At 37.5% G+C, this 24,826-nt stretch overlaps 2 protein-coding genes across 3 annotated transcripts in view; one reads left to right on the top strand and one right to left on the bottom strand.

Annotated features, from left to right (window-relative positions):
* The first annotated feature begins 44 nt into the window (after positions 1-44).
* LOC139140597 (homologous recombination OB-fold protein-like) lies at positions 45-20,297 on the top strand. Its single transcript, XM_070709942.1, has 8 exons — positions 45-509; positions 3,443-3,502; positions 4,168-5,422; positions 6,593-6,682; positions 12,811-12,948; positions 13,700-13,888; positions 18,540-19,023; positions 19,516-20,297. Exons 4-8 carry the CDS (start codon positions 6,680-6,682, stop codon positions 19,572-19,574), a joined length of 873 nt encoding a protein of 290 aa, XP_070566043.1. The 5' UTR covers positions 45-509; positions 3,443-3,502; positions 4,168-5,422; positions 6,593-6,679; the 3' UTR covers positions 19,575-20,297.
* LOC139140596 (CMP-N-acetylneuraminate-beta-1,4-galactoside alpha-2,3-sialyltransferase-like) overlaps positions 19,757-24,826 on the bottom strand; it is a 30,434-nt gene continuing 25,364 nt past the window's right edge. For both annotated transcript variants that reach the window (XM_070709940.1, XM_070709941.1), the window contains one exon: positions 19,757-24,793. In XM_070709940.1, the coding sequence (XP_070566041.1) occupies positions 24,530-24,793 (264 nt within the window). In that variant the 3' untranslated portion in view covers positions 19,757-24,529. The remainder of the gene's footprint in view (positions 24,794-24,826) is intronic.

The following is a 24,826-nucleotide window of genomic DNA, read 5'->3' as shown; positions in this document are numbered from 1 at the left end:
GTTCAAGTGAAAGCGAGGCATTCTCGTAATATTATCACGTGACCAAAGAAGTCTTAAACAAAACCACAAAATGTTTGAGCATTTTTGCGACATAAGGGTATCCTGTTGCTGAAAATATTTCATATAGGTTACATGCACTGTCAAAGCCACTCAAACCGCCATTTACTCTGGTATAGTGGTCAATAATAAATCTCGAACAAGACGAGACTTAATGAAGGCGGCCATTTTAAAAAGAAACTCATTCCTGCATAGAGGAGGTATTCTGTTCATAGAGAGGTGAAGTCCGATATCTCTTCGCGAAGAAACCACGTACCGTACGCTGCTTAAGTTGTCAGCTATTGTATGACCACAATACCCTTCTGGTGTCACCAATGTACTTTTAAGAAAATTTATAACCGACATTTTAAGTGAAGGAAAGTGATGAATGAGAAGTAACGGCATGTTACTTTTAGCCCGCAGCCTGACGACTGGGATTTGTCAACATCATGGCTATGGGAGCAGGCAAACAGGTAAACTGTAACACAATCCCTCTATCCACGGATAGAGGGACTGTGAGGTAAACAAGTAACATCAGCCTCTCACCTTCAGGTGTTGAATTGTAAATAACTGTAATGTACTGTATGTATTTGTCTTAACAAAAACCCTGCTTTGTACGCTCAATCTATTTGCCCATAGAAATAGCAAATACTCCTACCCTTTTGTTTCTGTCATTTCGACCCTGACCTTTTTGACGCGAATCAAGTGATTTCAAGAATCTCACCATAATTTCCCAAGAGAAAAAGAATGAACATCAAGTTATTAAAAAAGACTAGTCAAAATTTATACTCCGATACTCAAGTATATCCCTGCATGGAGGTCTCTACTACCTCCATGGTCCCTGTTCAAGGAGGAACCAGTATTTAAGTTGATCCCTGTGCCACCAGATAATTATAAAGGTTAATATGTAACAGGTCTGACCTGAGAGCGAGTGAAGCGTAGCGCAGCGCAGCGTTGATGTTTTCAGGCTAGGCAATAGCATGCTAATTTCTGTGTTTGATGCATGATGCATATTGTCAATTGTTTTCTAGAATACATTTATAGCAATTTAACTCGGAAATGCCAAGTTCACTAACGAAAATTATTTAAAATTGGTAAATTATATGATTCCGATCAGTTTATTTTATTAAATAGGGGCGGAACAGAGGCAGGCTAATGTAAAACACGTACTTGATATTCCGTCGATAGCTCTCAGCACAAGATTTTTAATTCTCTCTCGCGTGAGTTGACCTCTTCATTCTCGCGAGAGTAGGCTTGTTTCAAAATGGCGGCGCCTAGTGATGACCAAATCGGGCCTTCAAAAGTGATCAAAAATAGTCATTTTGAACCAAATTTCACACTTTCTTTGAAACAGAGAGATTCTTTTGTCGGAAATACACATTGTCGAGTAGGATTTGTGGTAGATGATACATGTATCTTTAATTTCCGTTTTCTTTAATCCGTGTAAAAGTATTCAAATGGTCGCCTCCATGGAAGTGCTCCCTTTTCAAACTCGTAGGTATATAGAGATTCCATTCTAATTTTCGTGTACACGCGTTAGTCTTATTGCTCGCTTCGCTAGCGGCCTTTGGCCGCTCTCGCTGCGCTCGCTACTACAAACAAGTTTCTCTACAGGTTAGACAAAGCAGGTAGAATGGAACCCCATAAGCTACGATAGTACAACTGGCACATGGTTAGGGACGGCTTAGCTGCAAACTTGTAGCTCTATGATGAGTTGGTCAGTGATTTTTTGTTTTGCGACCTCTCTCACAGTAGAGCTACAATGCCAAAGGCCCTATAGAGTTGAAAATAAGCGCGACATCAGTATAGCGCACCCATTTGTACAATATGCATACACTGGACATATTCAACGCAAAGCAGACACATACGTCGATGATCTTTGTACGAGTGTCGATCACTGTGTCAAAAGATATTTTTAACCTCCGAAATGAAAGATTAGTGTAGACAATTCTGAAGTGTTCTATTTTGACAGATAAGTGCAGTAATACGCAGAAGAACAAATATATTTGTACCTTGCGTGCGCTACACTGACATCGCGCTTATTGTTGTCCACTCTACCGGGCCTTCGGCATTGTAGTTCTACTGGTGAGCAAGGTCGCAAAACCAAAAATCACTGACCACCTCACCATAATGCTACAAGTTTGCAGTGAGGGACGGCAAGGAGAACCGTGGTTCAAGATTTGAACAGTTCTTACCAGTTTGGACAAATTTTCTTGCTCTCTTGTCAATAATAATAGTAAAGTATAACCCTGTTGACGTGTTAGGAGTGTTTGGCTGTTGGCTATGGCACCTCCCTACACCAATAGACACAGGGCTCGGGAAAGGCAATACCATGCATAAATAGTGGGTTCAGACACTTTGCACCAAAACCAGGTCGCCCCACACAACTTTGTACCAAAACCATCTTGTACCAAAACCACTGGTGGCCTTGTCCAAAGTACTACTTTGTCCCATACCACTGCACTTTGCAAAAAGAACCACCTCATACAGAACCGCTGTGCCTCCAGTATCAGGGACACATTACAACATAACATCTACTGTGCAAAGACATTTTGGCTATTGCGAACCTTGACATTGGTTGCCATAACAATTTTTATGAGAAAGCTTTAAGTGTGGGATTTATTTAGGGCGGTCACACTCATCCATGTGTAGTGTGTTAGTCAAGTGGTCCCAGGACTGGAGACAAATATTGTAGATCACACTGCACAGGTAGACTGGACCCCAAGTCGCTTGGCTTTCCTTGGCAGCTGAGTTACTAGCTGGCCAAGCCAAGCGTTCACCCCACGATCTACGCAACAGCCTACCATTAGTGGGACTGTCTGCTGATGTTTAGTCCTTCAATTTATTATATGTTTTGATACTTATATGCCCACAGACTTGGAGCAAGTCTAATCACAGGATCAATGAGACTTACAGTATGTTGACTCTTTCAGTTTGCCTGATATTGCACTTTACAGAATTTGAATAACTCCTCCATTCTGCATGTTAGTTTGAGGGTCAAAATTGATGCAAGTCTATCAATAATCATCAAATTGCTTCCATATCCAAGAAAAAAGTTCATGTAATTGTCAGCTGTCATAATGCACCAGTAATGTTCAGTGTATTCTCCCCTGGCTAAGCAATGAATAGTGCACTCTGTATGTGACAGTTTTGTGGGTCTCAGACTCTAGTAAACAGACAATTAGGTTTGTATCAGTGTTTTTGCTAAGGTTTGAGAATATCGGTAAATTATTTGGGAACCCCGGTAACATTGCTGCTGTCCCCTAATCTGATTGCATTGATGTACCAAGGGGAACCCCGGTAAAATGACTGGGGAACCCAGGTAACATTTACCGGGGTACCGGCCTTAACAAAAACACTGTGTATACTCCAAAGTGTAAACAACTCATTTGCCTTTCTTAAATAGGATGGAAGTAACTTTGGTTTGTTCCACATTGGTGATGATGATCTATCATTCACAGAAGAGGTAAGAGATTTTGTGTCATCAGTATAATGTTATGATTTAATCTTTGGATTTCCCGTCATGGATATTCAAGTTTATGATGCAGCTGTTCATTAGTGGTTGGAGAGTAGCCTGACCTGTATTCGAGCTACATGTACATGTACATTGTACATGTAGCTAGAGAATGGGTTATCTAATCGCAACTCTGTGTTAGGAAGAGGCCGTTTCCCCGACATACGTGGCACCTGCCATCAATGAACAGTTAAAATTTAGAGTTACCTTTATGTGCACATTCAAAAATCTGCATTGCTTACCCAGTCACTGTCAGTACATGTACTATTATACACAACATTTTCATAATGAGACCACACTTTTTCACTGCCCAATGTTCACTGTGCAGCTTCTGGCATGCTCTCAACAGTCTAGCAACTGAGACATAAAGGGTCACACAGTGAAGTTCAGCATTGCTGACTACACCAGCTTGCTAAGCTGGGTGAGCCATAAATTGCTGAAGGCAGGAGAGGACTATATTGTGTCATCGATGAGGGATTATGAGAGAGACGGCAATGAGACAAACATGGCAGGTCTGATGGCGACAAACTGATAACATTACTGTACACATTCGTAAATCATTGCAGTGGGCCATGCATGTACATTAGTGTCTTATCTTCCATTGCTTTTATGTACAGGACTTCTTTTTACCAAGTATTCCAAGCAGTACTTCTCACATACCAGCACATGTAAACAACAACAACAGCAGCAAGCACGGTGCAAGTATTCCAAACACCACTGCAAATCATGGAACTGGTCAGCATGCACCAACCAAGGAGGGCCACAAAGCCAAGAATTTTCAGTTTTCAAACAGACAGCCACTGCAGTCATCGACACTGAATAATCAGACAGTTCCACAGCAACATGGTGGGTTCAAAGGTGAAAGTTCACGGCTAGACAGTGGAGGGTCAGCTTCAGTAAAGGATGACCAGTTTCAAAAGCAAACAAGAAGACCTTCTAGTACTTCTCTGGAGTGCGAACCAGCGAGAAAACTCCCTAAGTTTGATCAACAGCCCATTGACCAAAGCAAAGGTGTTAATTCTGGTGATGTTGGACTAACTCCTCATCAACCTGCGAGGACCGAATCGCCCCATCAGTTCAAGTTTAGACCCATTACACCAAAGAGTGCTTGCGGTGATCACGGTGCGAAATCATCAAATTCAAGGCAAACTACATGTAGCTCACAATTCAATAACAACCCTGTGCAATTCAGAGACGCAAGGATCCACCAGAACAGCATTAGCAAACCGAACCCAGTGACAGCTCAGTCAGAAAGACATCAGGTTCAACAACCTCACAAGCCTCACTCCAAATACACTGCACACCAGGAATGGACCTCAAAGGCCCGGTGTGCCAAATGAACAGAGTGGAAACAGGTCTGTAGCCCGAACAGTTTCTTCACAATTCAGCAATTCTCCTCTGTCCAACAGCCAAGCAGTGTCAGGACAATTTCATGCCAACACTGAAAGAAGAAACACATTTCAAAGTTCAACTCCACATCAGAGAAACCCCCTTGTGCAAGAAAAGAGACAGCAATTTACTCCTGTGAATATTTCTTCACCTACTCCTGGAATCAGGCCCCCTGGTTTCCAAGGAGCAGGAAGAGGGCAGTTCATCAGACAACCACACAGTACAAATCGACAGCAACTGCCAAGACAGAACATCTCACCACACCAGGCTGGTGCCATAAGACTGCCAGTGGCATCTGCTGGTATCTCACCAGCTGGCATACCAAACCAACAGATAACCAGACCAAAAGCTGCAACACCCCAGGCACCTCTATTGACATCCAGGATTGCCCAACTCTGCCAGACTCCTGTAACGTCAGGCAGCAGTACGACCAAGGCAAAGACTAGGAAATTCCCAGGACCTGCCGGTCTCTTACCCAGATTGGTAAGTTATGATGATATGAATGTCGGTGTCAAATTAAACCCTTGGAAAACTAATATAGCTCACTGTTGTATGTTGCATCATCATTGTATTCCTGAAATTGTCTATCCCTATTTTTGAGGAACGAGTTACACTGTGAATCATTTGACGAGTTGAATCATTTATTACTCAAAAGAAAAACAGTAAAAAAATTCACAAAATAACAGATTGAACAGTTTTATTTCAAAATTACTCCTTGATTTGGAAGAAAATGTCAAATATTTTTCACATGTCTGCGTGTTGTAATTGGACAGTGTCCTACACGTTTCATAGCTTTTTCCTCCAAGGCCAGTACAACCTACCTGTGAGGACACCCCCCTAATCAGGTCATACGTTGCAAGTTTAAAATATTTTCCAGGGCTTGAAATAATACCTGTCTGCCTGTCCCGGACAAGTGAAATTTGGCCTGGGACAAGTAGTTTTGAAAAGTACTTGTCCAAGTGGACAGGGAGGTTTTTTCAGCCTGCAACCAGTATTTCAACCTATTGACTACAGCAAATATTCATAAGTTTAAATTTATATACCTTTTATATACCTTTTACAATTTTGAAAATCATTATTTGGATATTTACCTGTCAGAAAAAAGTAAAAGAAAGTTCGATAATATCTAATCACTATTTACAGGAGGCAGCCATATTGATTTATTAAAGGTCACGTCTCAAATCTCTTAGATTGGGAGATTCTCAGAGCTATCTCGACACTGATGGCGCTGTTACGCTAGTTTGCATTATGATACAGGCATAAGTTTGTTGAATTGAATTGAAACTAGTATAGTTTCTTAGAATAAATTATGCCATTTTGGACAGGTACTTTTCTCACTGGGACAGGTACTTTTTATTTTGACTTGTCCAGTGGATAGGTGGTTGAAAAAAAGTATTTCGAGCTCTGGTTTCACCTGTCTGTGGAGGACATCTCCCTATTTTAGACTCTTTTATTGATCCTAAGCCTTAGGATCTACCGGGACCTGCTTGTTTCAAATTTGGATGAGATCTGTTAAACAGTGTTGACGTGCATGACAAAATACTTAGATGAGTATTCGTAACTTGCCGTACATCTACCCTGACTTGATGCCATGTTCACATATGTACCTATGATTGCATCAGTACTCATACTTTGTCTTTCTATCTGACCCAGACTTCAGGCCAGAAGATAACTGAAGCTGATCTGCATGTTCCATCTTCTAAGGGTGAGGAGAAAAGCAGCAAAAGTCTAAATGACAGCATGGTAAGTATGGATGGCAGTACTGGCATTTTTCCTAAGCTCTGTCACCAGAAAATATTTTAGATATGTTAGTGCAAGAAGTCTTTGTGAACTAATTCACCATTGTTTACATAATTATCACGTGACAGGTAATTTGCATAACCTTTCAAAAATCGGTTTTCCCTATGTTTTGTCTCAATACTTCAAAATATCTGACTCAAACTTGCTGGAATGCAAGCTGTCACAACGTTCTTCAAAAGAGTGTCTCAGATTTTTTATATCTTGCTTAGTTTTTATTTGAGCACAATTTTAAAGAAATCAACTAGGGTTAAAGTCGCCGCTCTGGAAGTTTTTCTGGCATAAAAATTGTTTAAGAAGGTTTAAAGAAATTCTGAGACACACATTGAAAGATCTTTAGAACAGCTTGCACTCACACAAATTTCAGCCAAATATCTCATAGCATTGGAACAAACCATATAGTCCAGTCAATCTAAGCCAAAAAAGGGGTAAACCTAGGACTAATTGCAACAGAAATTATTTCTTCACCATGCATTTTGGAAAGGTCCTAGAAATAACATACTAAAAGTATAATAAAATCTAAGGGGTGCAACAGTGCCTAATTTGCATAAATGTAAAGGGGGCTCATGGGTATAAAATTGTCGCTGATAGACGGTTTCTACTTAAAATATGTGGCTAAACATGCTTTTGATCTGGGTTTTTTGGCTTATTTGCCTCTTTTTGGTCTAGGCAATGTTGTTGAAAATATTTTGTCTTCATACAAATATTCCTTATTTGCATAAATCCAATATGGCCGCCACAACACTTCACTTTTCTTATTTTTTCTCGAATTAATAAATATTTTTAAGCTACTACTGACAGCAATAGAATAATTTTTTCATATTGTATTTTAGACAAGTCCTAGAATAACATACTTAAAGCCTAGTACAATCTAGAATTGTAAACAGTGCCTAATTTGCATAGATGTAAAAAGATTATGGGTACAAACTAAGTGCTGATAGAATGTTTCTGCTAAAAATAATTGCTAAACATGATATGTTATGCAGGTTTTTGGCTTATTTGCCTTGTTTTTGTTTAGGTAATGTTGATGGAAATATCTAGTCTTCATAGAAATATTCCTAATTTGCATAAATCCAATATGGCCGCCACAACCTTCACTTTTCTTTGTATTTTTCCCAATTAATAACTATTTTTATGCTACTTCTGACAGCAATAGAATTATTTATCCACTGTGTATTTCAGAGAAGCCCTACAATGACATACTAGAAGCCTCGTACAATCTAGAAATGTAAACAATGCCTAATTTGCATATATGTAAAAAGATTATGGTTACAAACTAGGTGCTGATAGAATGTTGCTACTAAAAATATTTGGCTAAACATGATATATGCGGGTTTTGGGCTTATTTGCCTTGTTTTTGGTTCAGGCAATGTTGATTAAAATATTTTGTCGTCATAGAAATATTCCTTATTTGCATAAATCCAATATGGCCGCCACAACACTTCGCTTTTTTTGTATGTCCCTAATTAATAACTATATAAGCTACTTCTGACTGCAATAGAATTAAATTTTCTTTGTTTATTTTAGAGAGATCCTAGAATGACATACTAAAAGTCCAATACAATCTAAGATTTATAACATTACCTTATTTGTATAGATATAAACGGATAATGGGAGCAATACATTCACTGATAAAAGAAATATGCATATTGAATTGAGAAAAATGCGACATTATGTTCAAGTAATGTATGCATTTATCTTAATTTTTGTCCAGGCAATATTTTTGAATACATTTTATCTCCCAAGAAATATTCCTAATTTGCCTAAATCAAGTATGGCTGCCACTGCATTTCACTTAAAAATTATATTTAATCTATACAACAAGTAGTTTTTGTTTCCACTCTGTATTGAAGTATAGAATGACAAACAAAATGACTGTTAAGTGGGGAGACAGTGCATAATTTGAATAAATATAAAACTTAGAAAAGGGAACAAAATCGCTGCTGTTAATAGATTTCTTAAAAATATATTCAGCAAATTAATATTTAATTCAAGCAATTTCATTATTTAATGTACTTTTTGTGTTTCTAGGCAATGCATAAATCATTTAAGATTCCCATTTTACATAACTGCAATGTGCCCCTCCTACCACTTTACTTTTCCCTTTTTTGACCTATAGTAGAATGACTATATATAATGTTAAAAAACAACGGAGATCATTAGAACTAAATTTAGTAGGGTCATGGAAGTTACATATCTCAAGTTTAAAGGCCTGGTTGGCACCAGATTTTCTCATCAGAAATTTACCCGCATGATTACAATTTCAATGGAAAACAAAAGGCTCTTACACCTCAATCATTCTCTTACAGACTAGAACAAAAGGCGATCCCAGGGATCGCGAAAAGTGCATTAATGAAGTTGTGCATAAGACAGCTAATTTACCCAAATGCTAAATGGGTCATAGATGCTATACAAACCTGGTGCTGATAATCTATTTACGAAAGTGATTTAAGAGATAAGCTGACAATGTAATGACGATGTAACATCATTTTCTTGTTTTTAGTTGAGGGAATGTTTTCAAATATATCTTACAGCGATAAAAAAATTCTTATTTGCATTTGTCCAATAAGTCAACCATGTTACTTCCTTTTTCTAATTGGAACATGAATTATTTCTTCACCTTAAATACATAAAAGGTCCAAGAATGGTATATTCAAAGCCTAATACAATCTACATTGTGGAAAGGACTAATTTTAAAGATTTTATAGGAAATGCCTACACTGTACTAAATGTAATAATTGAAACTTGAAAGGTTTTACAATATCGTAAAGAGAGATTGGAAGTTTTTACTAACATTGCTAAATATATTTTACCTAACTATGAGCGATTCCTCATGTAAATCATATATGATGATCATTAAAATAATTTTCTTTAATTTTTCAAATTGACGTCAACTTATTTTAATTAATTATGTTATCAGTAAAATGAGAACTTACATTAAGAGACTCTCCTTGTTTAAGTTTTTAATAATTTAAATTCTTCCTATCGAAAGATGTCCATTTTATAACTTGAATGAACATTTTGCTCAGTACAAAGAAATTGACATGGTTATTTATTTTCTGTGTATTTTAACTCATTTTAATGATTATATACTAATAGGGCCTACAGAATGAAAAGCCCTGTAAAAATAAACAATGATTGATTCGTATAGTTCGTTTCAATTATCTAGAGAATTTGCATAATGTCAATAACATTTGGGACTTACTGGAAGATTTGGATTTTCTTAATGCATACCAAAATGCTTGGCCAAATAACCAACACTTTGTACAAAGGGAGGCTGAAGAAAATTTGCATTTCAGCTCTATTTTCTTTTATTTTCACCCTTACCCGTAATACTAATATAGATTAAGTGTGGATAAAATGTAATTAAAGACCAGGTTGTGTGGTCACTGGTAAATCAGATATACTTTTGACTGTGTGCAACTTGCCTGTTCATGCCACATACAGAAATTTATGATAATAATGATAAATAAATTATAATGATCATGATGATATAGAGGTACAATTGTTATACTATACTGCCAATTATCATGAAATATGGATTAGGAAAGCTGTTCCTTATCAGCTGAAAGACATTACAATCGTCAAAGGACACTGCATTTCTCAAAATTTTGAAATTTCTTGAAGATAACAATTGAAAATTAATATAAAGTAATATAGTGGACTGAAGAGAGAGATTTCCTGTTAAATCTTACCGTACACAGCCATAGCATTTGAGGAAAAACTGAAAGAAATCTGTTGACTGAATCATGATAATCTAAATCACTGGTAAAAGCAAATCTAGATACTTTTCATAATGTTACATGGTCTAGCTGCTCTTTCAAAGTTTCATGACCGTGAAACAAGAAAACCAAGATGTGAAGGGATTTGCATCACAGAAGCTGCCGTTAACGAGTTTGTCAATTAGGATACCAAATTTTGACATCAAATTATCATAAAATTGGTTATCCTGTATTTTGAACCTTATGGAAGTCTCACCTCAGATTGGCCAGACTCTCAATTCCTTGAGTGATCGATCTTATTGGTAATAATACAAAAGTCTAATAATCTGCAAATGGGAAGTCCATTACATAACAGCCCAATGAGTGATACTTGCACATCTAAGATCTGATATGATACGCAGTACAATTATATCATCCTATGCTTCACATCTTTTCATTGAGTAATCCTTCCCCATACTTATAGGTTCTACAATGAACTGCAGCAGCATGAATAACCCCGACAGAAAGCAAAATATAGACTTTCTGTTGTCAATGAAATGATTCTGGCTGTAAACAAATGAACCACCTAGAGGAAGATGTAAACAGAGAGGAAGAGGAAGAAATTTTGATATGATAATGACCATCATAATAATTGTCATCACCACTACCATCATGGTGATTCAAATGATGTTCGTATAATAATGAGAAGGATGATTCACAGGCACAACTGTTAAGTGTGGTGATCCATTTATTAGTAACTGAATATTTCCATCGTCATTGAAGATAATGACCAAAAGCATAAAATATTCCTTCAAAATTTTACTGCAATTGAACATGTTGTAGGAGAAAATGACTTAAAATGACAATTGATGTCAAAAACTTGAGCACGTCCAATGATTTTTTATGAATAACCTTATCGTCGTAAAAGAAAGAAGAATATCCAAAGAAAGAATTCTGATTCCTTTTATTTAAACACTAACTCTCTGAAACTCTTCTCTTATTCATTGCATTTCTGAATAACCAGAAAAAGTCAATGGAAGCTATTGTAGGCTTATTGTATACAGAAGACCGTTTGTGTCAATTGTGCAAATTAGGCATTTTGTATTAAAATATGCAAATTATGCATACAAATTAGGTCAACCTCTTTTGTTTTAGGTAATTCTTGCAAAACCTGAACAATTCATAGAGAAAAAAATTGTTTAAATATGAACTTAAACATTCATTTTGTCTGAAATAGTGGAAAACTGTTAATATATGCAAATTACTTAATTTGCATATTCTTTATCGTTCAAGACATTTAGAAAATAACTTATTGAACCTTACTAAATTGTGTTGCAATGAAAAAAGTCACTTGAATTCAGTTTACATGCCCAAAATGTGAGTATAGCAGTCATTTTAAAGGCAATATATAGCTAATTTGAATATATGCAAATTTAACCAATTTGCACCCCTTATATTTTTCTATACTTTTAGTATGTCATTAGTGAGACCTTTCCAAAGGTCATGGTGAAGAAATAATTTCTGTTGCAATTAGTCCTAGGTTAAACCCTAAATTGACTGGACTAATAGGGAAAACCGATTTTTTTAAAGTTATGCAAATTACCTGTCACGTGATAGTTATGTAAACAATGGTCACACTATGGTAACCAAAATGTTTGCCTATATCTAGGCTTTCCGAAAATATATAATTTACGGGGGTTCTGAGCTTACTAACCACTAGAAAATTGTTGGCTTAAAAAGGTCAATTTCTTGTCTTGGAACCTTAAAGCCATTGTTGCAATTCCTTGGCACATATGTACATATAGAGTTTACATAGAGTGTTCCTTGTGAGGTCTTGATTTACACGCAGTGAAGTACTAGGTGTGGCAGTTATGTTGTATGTGCTGACAGTGGCACAGACCTCCAGACATCCAGTTTTATGTCAAACAATTATTGTTACATTCTGTTTATCCCATTTCCCTGTAAGCAAGTCCAAACTCACCATCCATCATCAACAATAGGATTTGGCCAATCCAAGGTGATTTTACAGGGTGGTTTATTTCCAGTAACTGAGTTGTGCAGGTAAAAAGAGTTCCTCTATAATGCATCGTGAGGGATTACAGAATTTCTTGCACTCCCCTCAGTAAAATTGAGTGCAACTTTTGTCTATCAACTTGCATCAAATTATGATGCAAATTGATAGACAAAAGTTGCTTCAAGATGAATATATAACATGTTAGTTTATCACTTGAAGTGATGTCAATATTTTTTTTACACAAAACACAATTATCAGACTTGCTAGCTCTATTTGGTTTAGACCACTGCACCATTATGACATATCTCACGTGAGCAATTCACCATTGTCACAATTTACCCTTTATTGTCCTATACAAGGTGGTAGCCGGTTCTCAAGACACCGAGGATGAATTCAGCAGAGGGGCTTGGATGAACATGAAGAAAGACATGGATCTTAATGAGAATGATCCTAACTCTATACTCTCACAGAGTAACATTGCCATTGTTATGAGAAAGGTAAGACATACGTGAATGCAACTGTATGATACACAATTAGCAAGGACATCATTCTTTGGTGCAATTCAGAAGTTACATTTGGAAATAGTGGTTAATCTGTATAAACAAACTGAAGTACCATTAGTCCAGTCTTCCAAGTCATGGTGTGGCTCTGCATATCCCTAAAACGCTGTCTAGTCAGTCCTTTACTCATTGTTTTCAAGCCTGAGAATGAATGGCAAATTGAACAAGAAGAGCACAGACCTCGGGTGATGTCATGGTGACACACAAGGTTGTGTCTTCTATGGAAAATCAACGGCAATTAAACTTTACAGTGATTGGTTGTAAATTTATCTTTGAAGCTTTGTTGTCAACAGTTATCATATCTTATCATAGCACACAGTTTGAGTCACAAGAAATCACTGATTATGATCTTATGTATCTCCATTGCATTATGATTGTCGTTCTCCCCCCTCACCCCCACCCCCATCCCCAAGCAAAGTTACCCCGTCAACTCAAAGTTCCAATTTCAAGGGCATTTGAGTTAGCCTGATTGACTGGACCAGTGTGTGCAGGACCACGTTATGACTGGCAAGATTTTAGAATAAATTACCATAGATAATGTCAGACCTATCAAGACACCGATTAGTTAGAGTTCAAGTATGATTTATTTACTTTTTATCTGTAATTAAGAATGTATAGTGAAAGTGGGTCATTCTCAAAGGAGTAATTTCTCTATTTTCTATTTTCTGCATTAACTACATGTATACAGGCCAGTTTGAAGCAGCTAGCCAAGGGAAAGGTTCCTCACCTGTGTGTACTCATCAAGTCAGTCAACTTCTGTGATGCCAGTGCAGTGTTCAGAGATCCATCGGGTGAAATGCAGGGCACTGTACACAGGAAACTCTTGGAGGAATATCAGAGTGACATGAAACCTGGCACTGCACTTGTTTTAAGACAGGTACTTGATCTAGTATAAATGATGTGTTTTATAGTTTTGTCGATTTGCAACAAATGGCAGCCCTCTCAGACTTTGTATGTGGGGCTGTTTTTCTCTATCCTTTCTGTATAGTGGTCTGTGTCATGAAATGTAATGTGAACTAGACCAAAATATATCGGAGATTGCATCGTTTTCACCTTTGTTCACTCTTTGGTTATATAGAGAGATGACACCAGGAAGGAGTGAACAAAGGTACATGTAACACCTGAGCCATTTCTGCATTAGATCTTCATCATATTGGAGTGTGGGACCAGATTCAGATTTGGAAAGTTTATTATGATCTTTTATCTTCCTCCAACAATTTTCTTTACAGGCCCAACTTTCACATGGAAAACAATGGAGTTGTACTTACAGTGGGTAGGGGAACTGAGCAAAACTTTACCCATGCTGAACAATAATTTAAGAAATCATTCTTCCTGGTTTATTTGCTCCAAAAAAGCTATTGTAAGCACCCCCATCCCAATTAGTAAATTCTACTGCCAGTTTACATGGAGATTGCAGTGATCGAACTAATCGGTGGCAATGGTGGCATTTGCCACCAAAAACTGTCAATCTGCCACCAAAATTTTTTCTGGTGGTATTTTTCTGCCACTAAATTTTGGGTCATCATGTCATCGATCCTACGGCTTGAATGAAGGAACACTGAAGGAACACGCGTTGACTGACGGCGGAAAAACTCATTGGCCAAAAAAACCCAAACTAATTGCGACATTTTGGCATGAATGAAAACACAGCGTGAATCCAAACTTGTGATTGGCTAATCTCCATATCGATGACAGCAGCTTTTGTACACTTGACATGTTGTTGCCCTCTGTGATAGCCGCATATGCAGTCATACGGCACAAGATAAAAGCATGTTGTGACATTTTGAAAACAAAGCCAAACTGCAGCCTGCATTAATTAAATAACAATAAATACTTGCAATTCATTAGCCAGTACAGGCTCAAAAATTCCTATCGCCCGACGCCCGTGGCTAGTGAATTTGCGTTCGGGCAAGTAAAATCAATATGCTTCCCGTCCGACGGGCAAGTGCACCAGCGGTTGAATTAACTAAGCTCTGGACAATTCAAGCTTGAAAACGTATTTCATTAGGTCTGTACACGCCTACAATCATTGTAAGTCCTTCAACTCTCAGAAGTTTTTTCTGAAAACCCTTGAAAATCCGCCCGACATCGCAAAATAATCGTTCTTGCTGTTGTAAAACACAAAAAGTCGTAAAAATAGAGTTTTGCGACATATTCTCTCCGACGACACGGAGTGAACTCTCACTGTTTTTATGTGTGCCGTAAAGTGGTATGCTCTTGACAGTGGTTGCCATTCTCTTTGTGCAAGTGTATGAGTCGTATGACAGTCGATCGGCTTCACTCGATAGTGTAATTGCACCATGTGCTTGGTAAATGGATGTAAACTTATTCGAAGCCATGGATCTTGGCAATGCTTACTGTTCAACGTAAATCAACCCCCAGTTGAAAAAGTACAAGTTTACATCATAGTCGAAACGGGCTCAGTCGACATGCAGACAGTTTCAAATTACGTGACCTTGGTTGTTAGGGATCGGCTCCACAGGCGCTCCTTAGCTGGTTAGTCTGCTAAGTAGATCGATTTTCGGCTCGATTTATCGATCCCGTAGTCGATATGCCCGCCACTGCAACCTAAATACTCACAAGGTGTGCAACACAATCACTCAAAAAACACACCACCCGATTTGTCTACTGGCCGTGCGCTCACACAAAACATTCAGAACTACACTCCCATATACCTAGTTGGATCACAAATTTAACCATCTCCTCGAAAATCAAGCTGATGAACGTGTTACTCGCGTCATCTTGAAGAAACCGGCCGTGTTTTGAGATCAAGCGGGGTGAAATGCAGCCTGCAGAACGATTCTACCATATGATGTAATTTTTTCCACTGCTGATTGGCTAATCAACGGCCAAAACAAAGGTCACTGCAAGACGTCACTGGTGAAGTACAGTTGAACCAATCAGCAGTGGAAAAAATTACGTCATATGGTAGAATCGTTCTGCAGGCTGCATTTCACCCCGCTTGGTCTCAAAACACGGCCGATTTCTTCAAGATGACGCGAGTAACACGCTCTTTGGCGTGATTTCGAGGAGGTGATTAAATTTGTGATCCAACTAGGTATATGGGAGTGTAGTTCTGAATGTTTTGTTTGAGCGCTCGGCCAGTAGACAAATCGGGTGGTGTGTTTTTTGAGTGATGTGTTGCACACCTTGTGAGTATTTAGGTTGCAGTGGCGGGCATATCGACTACGGGATCGATAAATCGAGCCGAAAATCGATCTACTTAGCAGACTAACCAGCTAAGGAGCGCCTGTGATCGGCTCTCACTTACAGAAAACAAATCTGCACTGAAGAGTTTAACGAAAACGAAACTTGAATCTGCTCTCTTGACGAATACATTTATCAAAATAAAACTTTGAAAGACGGCTGTGCTCAGTGAGTAAACATGTAAACAGGTAAAAGGGTTGCAGATGTACATGTGCATATGCATTGGCAGATAAACACTAGCAGAGCAGTTGTTTGTGATCTCAGCTTGATAATAAAGAGCAGCAGCCAGCTATGCACATTGTAAATCACACATCTTATTACTCTTATGCAAATATTTTAATTTGGATTAGGTTGTGGAAAAATTCCAAATTCAAAGATGTTTTCTAGATGGCCAAATCTACAGAAAAAAACTAAAGTAGTCTCACATTTCTTCTGCGACATTTCAGATTTGGTAAGAGTCCTTCATTTATACAAGAATGTAGTTCATGTTTGAATCTGTTTTTTCCCTCTTTGAATTCACTTCATATGGCCAAACTCTTGCTGTCTATTACAAATTACTTGTCCAGTTATTAGAAATTTAGGGCAAGTAATTTTTCCTCTCGGGCAAGTAAAAATGAAATCACGAGTCCCACTGTTAGTAAGTTTGAAAAATTTTTTTCGAGGCCTGCAGTATGGGTTGATTTTTTGTGACGTGTACTTACCATATTTTCAAGAATTTATAAATTAGAATGAGTATGTGGCAATGACAAAATGTTGTATTATACCGATCACACGATGTGTTAAACTGCCACCAGATTTTTCATAATTGCCACCTGATTTTATATCCGGTGGCAAACTTTTGCCACTAGAAATAAAAAAGTATTTCTATCCCTGGTCATATGGTAGAATCGTTCTGCAGGCTGCATTTCACCCCGCTTGGTCTCAAAAACACGGCCGATTTCTTCAAGATGACGCGAGTAACCCGCTCTTTGGCGTGATTTTCGAGGAGGTGATTAAATTGTGATCCAACTAGGTATATGGGAGTGTAGTTCTGAATGTTTTGTTTGAGCGCTCGGCCAGTAGACAAATCGGGTGGTGTGTTTTTTGAGTGATTGTGTTGCACACCTTGTGAGTATTTAGGTTGCAGTGGCGGCATATCGACCACGGGATCGATAAATCGAGCCGAAAATCGATCTACTTAGCAGACTAACCAGCTAAGGAGCGCCTGTGATCGGCTCTCACTTACAAAAAACAAATCTGCACTGAAGAGTATAACGAAAACGAAACTTGAATCTGCTCTCTTGACGAATACATTTATCAAAATAAAACTTTGAAAGAAGGCTGTGCTCAGTGAGTAAACATGTAAACAGGTAAAAGGGTTGCAGATGTACATGTGCATATGCATTGGCAGATAAACACTAGCAGAGCAGTTGTTTGTGATCTCAGCTTGATAATAAAGAGCAGCAGCCAGCTATGCACATTGTAAATCACACAATCTTATTACTCTTATGCAAATATTTTAATTTGGATTAGGTTGTGGAAAAATTCCAAATTCAAAGATGTTTTCTAGATGGCCAAATCTACAGAAAAAAACCAAAGTATTCTCACATTTCTTCTGCGACATTTCAGATTTGGTAAGAGTCCTTCATTTATACAAGAATGTAGTTCATGTTTGAATCTGTTTTTTCCCTCTTTGAATTCACTTCATATGGCCAAACTCTTGCTGTCTATTACAAATTACTTGTCCAGTTATTAGAAATTTAGGGCAAGTAATTTTTCCTCTCGGGCAAGTAAAAATGAAATTCACGAGTCCCACTGTTAGTAAGTTTGAAAAATTTTTTTCGAGGCCTGCAGTATGGGTTGATTTTTTGTGACGTGTACTTACCATATTTTCAAGAATTTATAAATTAGAATGAGTATGTGGCAATGACAAAATGTTGTATTATACCGATCACACGATGTGTTAAACTGCCACCAGATTTTTCATAATTGCCACCTGATTTTATATCCGGTGGCAAACTTTTGCCACGAGAAATAAAAAAGTATTTCTATCCCTGAGATTGGATCCTGTTTTCTTCAGCAGTGCCAAAACTTGATCCTGGAAGGATCAGAACTCTCCATCATTTCACATTCTAGCTTCCTGCCATTTTGGAAAATTCAAAAATTGTAGTACTTCAGTACGGGGCATAACTGATCTTGGTACATATACATGTACTTCTTGCTCTTCGTAATGCCAACTCTCACTGCTCACAAATGCGAATTCAAATTTATTCTGTCAGTGTTTATCCTGAAATATTGATATGAAGCATTTTTCAGGTACTTAACTACTTTTTCCCCTACAGGTGAGTGTTTTAAGCCCGTCCCTGAGGAATCACTACCTAAATATTACTCCATCAAACTTGATTCAAGTGTATTCCGCTGTGGATTGCAATACAAGTCTGTCGGCCAGTCAAACTCTACCAAGCAGAGTACAAGAAGTCTCGGGGAACCCTGTTAGTGGCGATGAAGAGAAAACAGCAGGGTGTGTTACGGATCCACACAATGATGGACAGTTTGGCAGTGTTGCCAGGAAAGGCACGGAAAACCAGGGTAACACAAAGCACTCACCTGACAAGCCATCGACTTTCCATGGATCTGTAGATGGAGTCAAAGGAAATACAGCCATGGCGGGAAGACCAAAGAGTCTGAACGATCAGGAATTCAATCACAAAAACACAAACAATAACAATGCCTGTGATACCAACAGCACAAGTACAGAGAGTACAGCCATGAGTGGTGGTTTGGGAAATACTGCCTGTGAAAATCCAACAGGTGCTTTTGATACAGGTAATAAGGCCAATCCGTACTCTGAGCTGTTCGTAATGTTATCAAGGTTGATATGGAATAATCTGTTGAATGTATGAATCCCTAGGCCAGAACAGATAGGCAAAGTGAATGGGTGTTCCTTTTTATGGCAAGAAAACTGTGTTGGCAGAGGGTAAATTGTCTAACAAGGCAGTCGTTTTTTTGCTTAGGCCTATAATTTTATGAAATTGAAGGCTTAATGTTCATGCACACAGTGATTCTGAACAGTAAATCTGTCAATTCTGCCTCAACTTTCATTAAGATTAGCCAAATATCAATTCATATTATTCTGTACACCATCTGAATATGAATAGTTATGATATATGGTGTAATTATTAACAATGACAGTTCCATCGTGCATCTGCTTACAGTGAGACAAAGAGCTTTTTGATAAAATAAAGGGCCGCTCCAATTTTGCGAGCAAAATTTTTGGGATTGCTAGCTATTAAGAAAAGATCAACTTTTCTCTTGCAGAAAACCTGGATGCACTTTTGGAAGGAATAGAAGAGGATGAATTGTTTGCAGATTTTTAACCAGTGTTCACCACCAAGCATAGCAGATATGCACAAACTTTCTGGTGTATACGAGCTAAATGAATTCCTGACAGTTAATTTATATTACTGCATTGCTACTTGAAGTAGAACTTTGTAACAACTACGTGTGGCTCCCATTTAGGACTCCAGAAAGCCAACAATTACACATAGCACGTGCTGTTGCAATTAGGTTTTGAGAGTTTATTCACAAAGAAATTGCAATACAGATGTAACACAAAGAGCATAATTATTATTACATAAAGTTGTACATCCACTTACGCATATAAATATAAATATGACCATAGACCCGAAAAGAAAGACTGTACCTCATCAATGCCTGCCAGTGTTGGAGGTAAATTAGAGTCTATGATATGATACAGTTAGCATAAGAAAAAAATATGACAAAGTTAGTAGATTGAAAAGTGTGATAAATATCAAACTGCTAGACAAGCGCCCTCACAGTCAAAAGTTTCATCGAGTAGTCCACATTCATTCTTGTAAATACTGAACTGATTCTTTTCACTGCTGGAAGAACTGCGATGTAGCCTAAGGGAACAAATCTTGTTCTTTTGATTATTTTGGCAAGATGGTGCAGATGGCAGTGTAAAATATTTTTTTTCAGGCAGTGAATTTGCCTAAGAATTTTAGAGCATTGAAATTTTTGTCTCTGTATGTTAATCACAGGTCAGAAGCAAACAATAAATACACTATCCAACAAATGTATTCAGTCTGTAGTGACACAAAAAAACCAACGATTTTGGTCATTTCTCTGAAGCTTTGTAATGCAGAAGTATTTGAAGCCAATTTTCCAGCATTTAAAGAATAATCCTTAATTTTCCTTTGGCCTATGGGTACTTCATCACAATTTACTTATTACTTTACTGTCAATTACTGTCCAAAGAAATATTCTACCCATACAGGATTTACAATTTGGAGGCACATATTTCTGACAGAGTACACCTAAACTGAATATATTCCGACTCTAGGAAAATCTGTGGCACAGTCTGTAACAATAATTTTGGGCTATGAGTTGGATAAGGAAGAGCGTTTTCATGACAGTGGCTTTGCTTTGATGTCAGCACACAATTAACGTAATTATAGGAAAATCATAATCATTGAGGAGAGTGTAAAAGTGACATTCAAACTCACTGTCATGAACCACTACTGTATGTTGGCATTACAGCAACAGGCAGTGTGCATTCAACCTTTGAAACCTGACCCTTGGATGACCTGTGACATAGTACTAAGAAAAATCCCCAACCACTGTCCATGCCTGAACAGGGTCCAGGGGGTTAACCAAAGCTAGTTGTGCTGTTCTGGTTAGCAACCTTTAGACTATAGTCTATCAAAGCTATTGGGATGGGTATCCGTCCAGCGTCAGTCTGTATGTATATATGTATGTTCGTTTGTGAGGATGTCTGTCCACTCAAATATCTTGAGAACCACAGTACTTACAGATTTCATATTTGTTGTGTAGATGCAAAATATGATTACGAGAAACTTTTTTATTTTTGATATTGTCGAAAATATACAAATTAGTGCAAAAAAGGCATTTTTGGTAAAAAATCTTCATAATGGCTGGCCAGACAGCTTTGATATTTGGTATACAGGTCCCTAGGGATAACCCAACATAACTTTGTTCAAATTGTGATGAAATATGCAAATTTGTATTTTTAAGGAATTTTTTTGTCATTTTTGGTCAAAAATTTATTCCATCAAAGCCCCTTGTCTGACAGCTTTGATATTTGGTATTACAGGCGCATAGGAATGATCAAAATATGTTATATTCAAATTATGATATAATCTACAATTTTGTGTTTTGGGGCAAATTTTGCCATTTATGGCCAAAAAAGTGTTTCTCAAAAAACTACTTATCTGATATCTTTGATATTTGGTATGCAGGTTCAAGGGGTTATCTAAGTGTGATATATTGAAATTTGATGAAATCTTCAATTTTTGTATTTTTGGGTCAATTTTTGCCATTTTTGGTCAAAATCTTTGTATCTCAAAAGTTACTCATCTGATAGCTTTGATATTTGGTATACAGGTTCCTAGGGTTTATCTTAATGTAATATATTGAAATTATGATGACATGTTCAATTGTGTTATTTTTGCAGCTAATTTTGCTATTTTTGGTCAGGCTCTCCTGAAATGAGCTATCAAAGATATCCACCTTTGTCATCAACACGTGTGTCACAAAAAGTTATTCTCAACATAACACAGTGGAGCTCTGTTGACTGTTAGGTCACTTGTTTTTTCAAAACTGCTGGTCAGACAGCTTTAATATTTGGTATACAGGTCCCCAGGATGACTTTAGTGAGATAATTTCATACAGTCAGGAAATACTTAACTTTGTATCCATGTCTATAGTAGCTTCAGGGACATTGGCCCCATGTTTTTAATAGGGTACAGGTACACATGCTATTGAAAACTCCATTTGACCTTTATGTAACACTTTGTATTGAACTCTGTCAAAGTTTTGCAGGTGCGCTTTGTCAGAGTATAAAAGGAAAATTAATCTCCTGAAATGAGTTTTCTGTTCATTATGTCTTTTGACAGAATCTAGAGTACCTCTGCAAAAGCTTGGCACTTTTTTCCCATGATTCAAAATACAGTGAGTTGATGAAACCCTGAAATACAACTTTCGCCACACCATTTTTGTAAAAAAATCGTGTGAGTTATAAGTGGCGATATGGCTTTAAAATTTCTGGAATAATTGACCCTAAAGCTAGCACATATGTAAAAATCAGCCTTGGTGAACTTTCCCTTTAACTTGTTGGCATCTTTTTCCCAAACTCGAGAAACAATGTTCAAAGAGCAACACTAACACTACAAACAAATGACAACAATGTACAGTACAAGTATAGTTTCTCTGTAAAATATATGATTATCATAAAAATTCCCTTTGTAATATGGCAAATTAACACTCCCCATTTTAGATTGCTTTAAATACATTTAACAGTAACATACATTATTCAGTTAAAAAGTTGTGGCTATTTCTGAAAAAAGTAACTTAGATTTTCACTTTTGATGTACCACATAGGGCCACCTAATGATGTTTCTCTCATTGACGTCAACTCACAAATGAACGGGGGAGTTGCGATATGTAAACTTTCACTCGGTCTACAAAGGAAATGATATTGATCATCCATGATATCATGCATGTCAAATACCTGTAAAACCTCAATCTGCTGTATGCAATCAACTTATTAGCATGTACGTACATATATACATACACTGCAGTGTTCCCTACAGCCTAGAAAACAAGAGAGGGGCAGCCTATTTACATAGTAATGGAAAATTTGCATATTCTATAATCATAATATGGGTATTATGATATAAATAGATTGCTCAAAAAACCAGACAGGACGCCAACCTCTCAAACTCCACTTGTGGAGAACCCTGCACATGAATTATCACCTCTTTACACAGTATTTATCAATATGCATCAAAAGTGCTGCAGCATGATCATCTCCAAACCTCTGCAATATAACTTACTTGAAAAGTACAAAAATAACAGAAATGTTCTTGTCCAGAATTTCCTAGCTTTTGATGTGGTGTGAATTAAAATCACGCCCACATAAAAACCTCTGCAGTGTAACTTACTTCTTGAAAAGTACAAAAATAACAGAAATGTTCTTGTCCAGAATTTTCCTATCTTTTGATGTGGTGTGAATTAAAATCTCGTCCAAACAAACGGATAAGCTCTTTCAGCTGCTACGACGTGACATCAGTACACAACTTTGCAAACTTAACTTAAACGTTACATACATGATCTAAGTACACTTACAACACACAACTTTCTTGAATTCCTAAAGGATCCGACATTGAATATGAACAGTAAATATATGCACATTTTAAAACAGTGTATACAGTTAACCTATAAAATATGCTGAAGTTATTTTGGAATACAATGCTCACAATTAACAACATACAATTAGAGAATATAAATAAAATTTATACCTTGTCAGTTTGTATAAAAATATTCATCACTCAAGTTCACCTACATGTTTGCCTAGGCAAGACTGGCCAAACCTTACATTTGCAAAGAAGAATGTACAGGACATTCACTGATTTCTATCAGTTGGTATGTGGACTTCTATTGCCATATTAAATAGATCTGTCGCTTGAGGGCGCTCTCTACGCTCTCCTCTTCTTGATAGGGCAGTATTGTAACACAGATAATCCTCTTTGTAAATCTTACAAAGATTTCTGCAATCTATCAGTCCAATTAAAAGAACAGCGCCTTTTTATCACTCAAAGAAGGCGTTTATCATGCAGCTGCATTTGTTCACACATACCTTTACCAGTTACAAGGACTACTGACAGATGAACAGTTTTATAATTGGAGATTTTCATGTTGATTGATCAAAAAGTGTGGGACACAGTGAGTCATCTTTTCCTTCGAAGTACAGTCCATATTAATGGGATAAATTATGTCTCAAAAATCATAGTCCCCAATAAAAGATGGTTCAAAATTAGCATTACTGAGCCTTTATAAATCACTTTGCACGAAAATTTATTGCATTTAATAGTCACATCCTTCTATTTGTCTGCAGCCTGGAAACCTTCCTCGTACTGGTTAAATTTAATCCCCACATATCTCATTAGATATCATTCTGGTATATTCCATTGCGTCTTCAGATTCACTCACATATTTCGTTACTGCTTTGTGGTCAATGTAAATGGGACACCTAGTGTATGGTACACTGGGTCAAATCCTCCTCCTGGTAGACATCGGCGCTTGCTTGAGGGTGCCTTTCATGGTGAATAAATACAAACATACCCCCTAGGATAACATAGAATTGCACAACTGTTTTGCATGCGCTCAGTATTCCACAGTTTGCCAGAACTGCTTCTATAACTTCTCAATAAATATCAAAACAGGATCAAGCAAGGAGACCATCAAATGACACCTTGGAAGTATCTTGTCAAGATGTATTATCCCCGTTTCTTCAATTATCAATGTCTTGCCATTTGTCCTTCACTTCCTGGGTGTACATTCCAGTCAGGTCTTTCCCGATGATGCCATAGCGCAACAGCTGCAGGATGAAGTCTTTTTCTGAATCCCAGTCATGGTTGGCAACTGGCTGCCCCAGTACAGAGAGGTCGTAGTAGTGATACGGAAGACGCTCGCTGAAGCCATACCCTGTGATGTCCACTTGGTCGCAGTAATGGAGTGCTGTTACCATGGCAACAATCCCAATACTTGGAATATTCTGGAGAAGTACAGAATAAATAGCTTTTCAGTC

The sequence above is a fragment of the Ptychodera flava genome, chromosome 9 (assembly GCF_041260155.1).
Source record: "Ptychodera flava strain L36383 chromosome 9, AS_Pfla_20210202, whole genome shotgun sequence".
NCBI classification, from domain to species: domain Eukaryota; kingdom Metazoa; phylum Hemichordata; class Enteropneusta; family Ptychoderidae; genus Ptychodera; species Ptychodera flava.
Note: the sequence above shows the minus strand (reverse complement) of the source record. Positions and strands in the feature narration are given on the sequence as shown.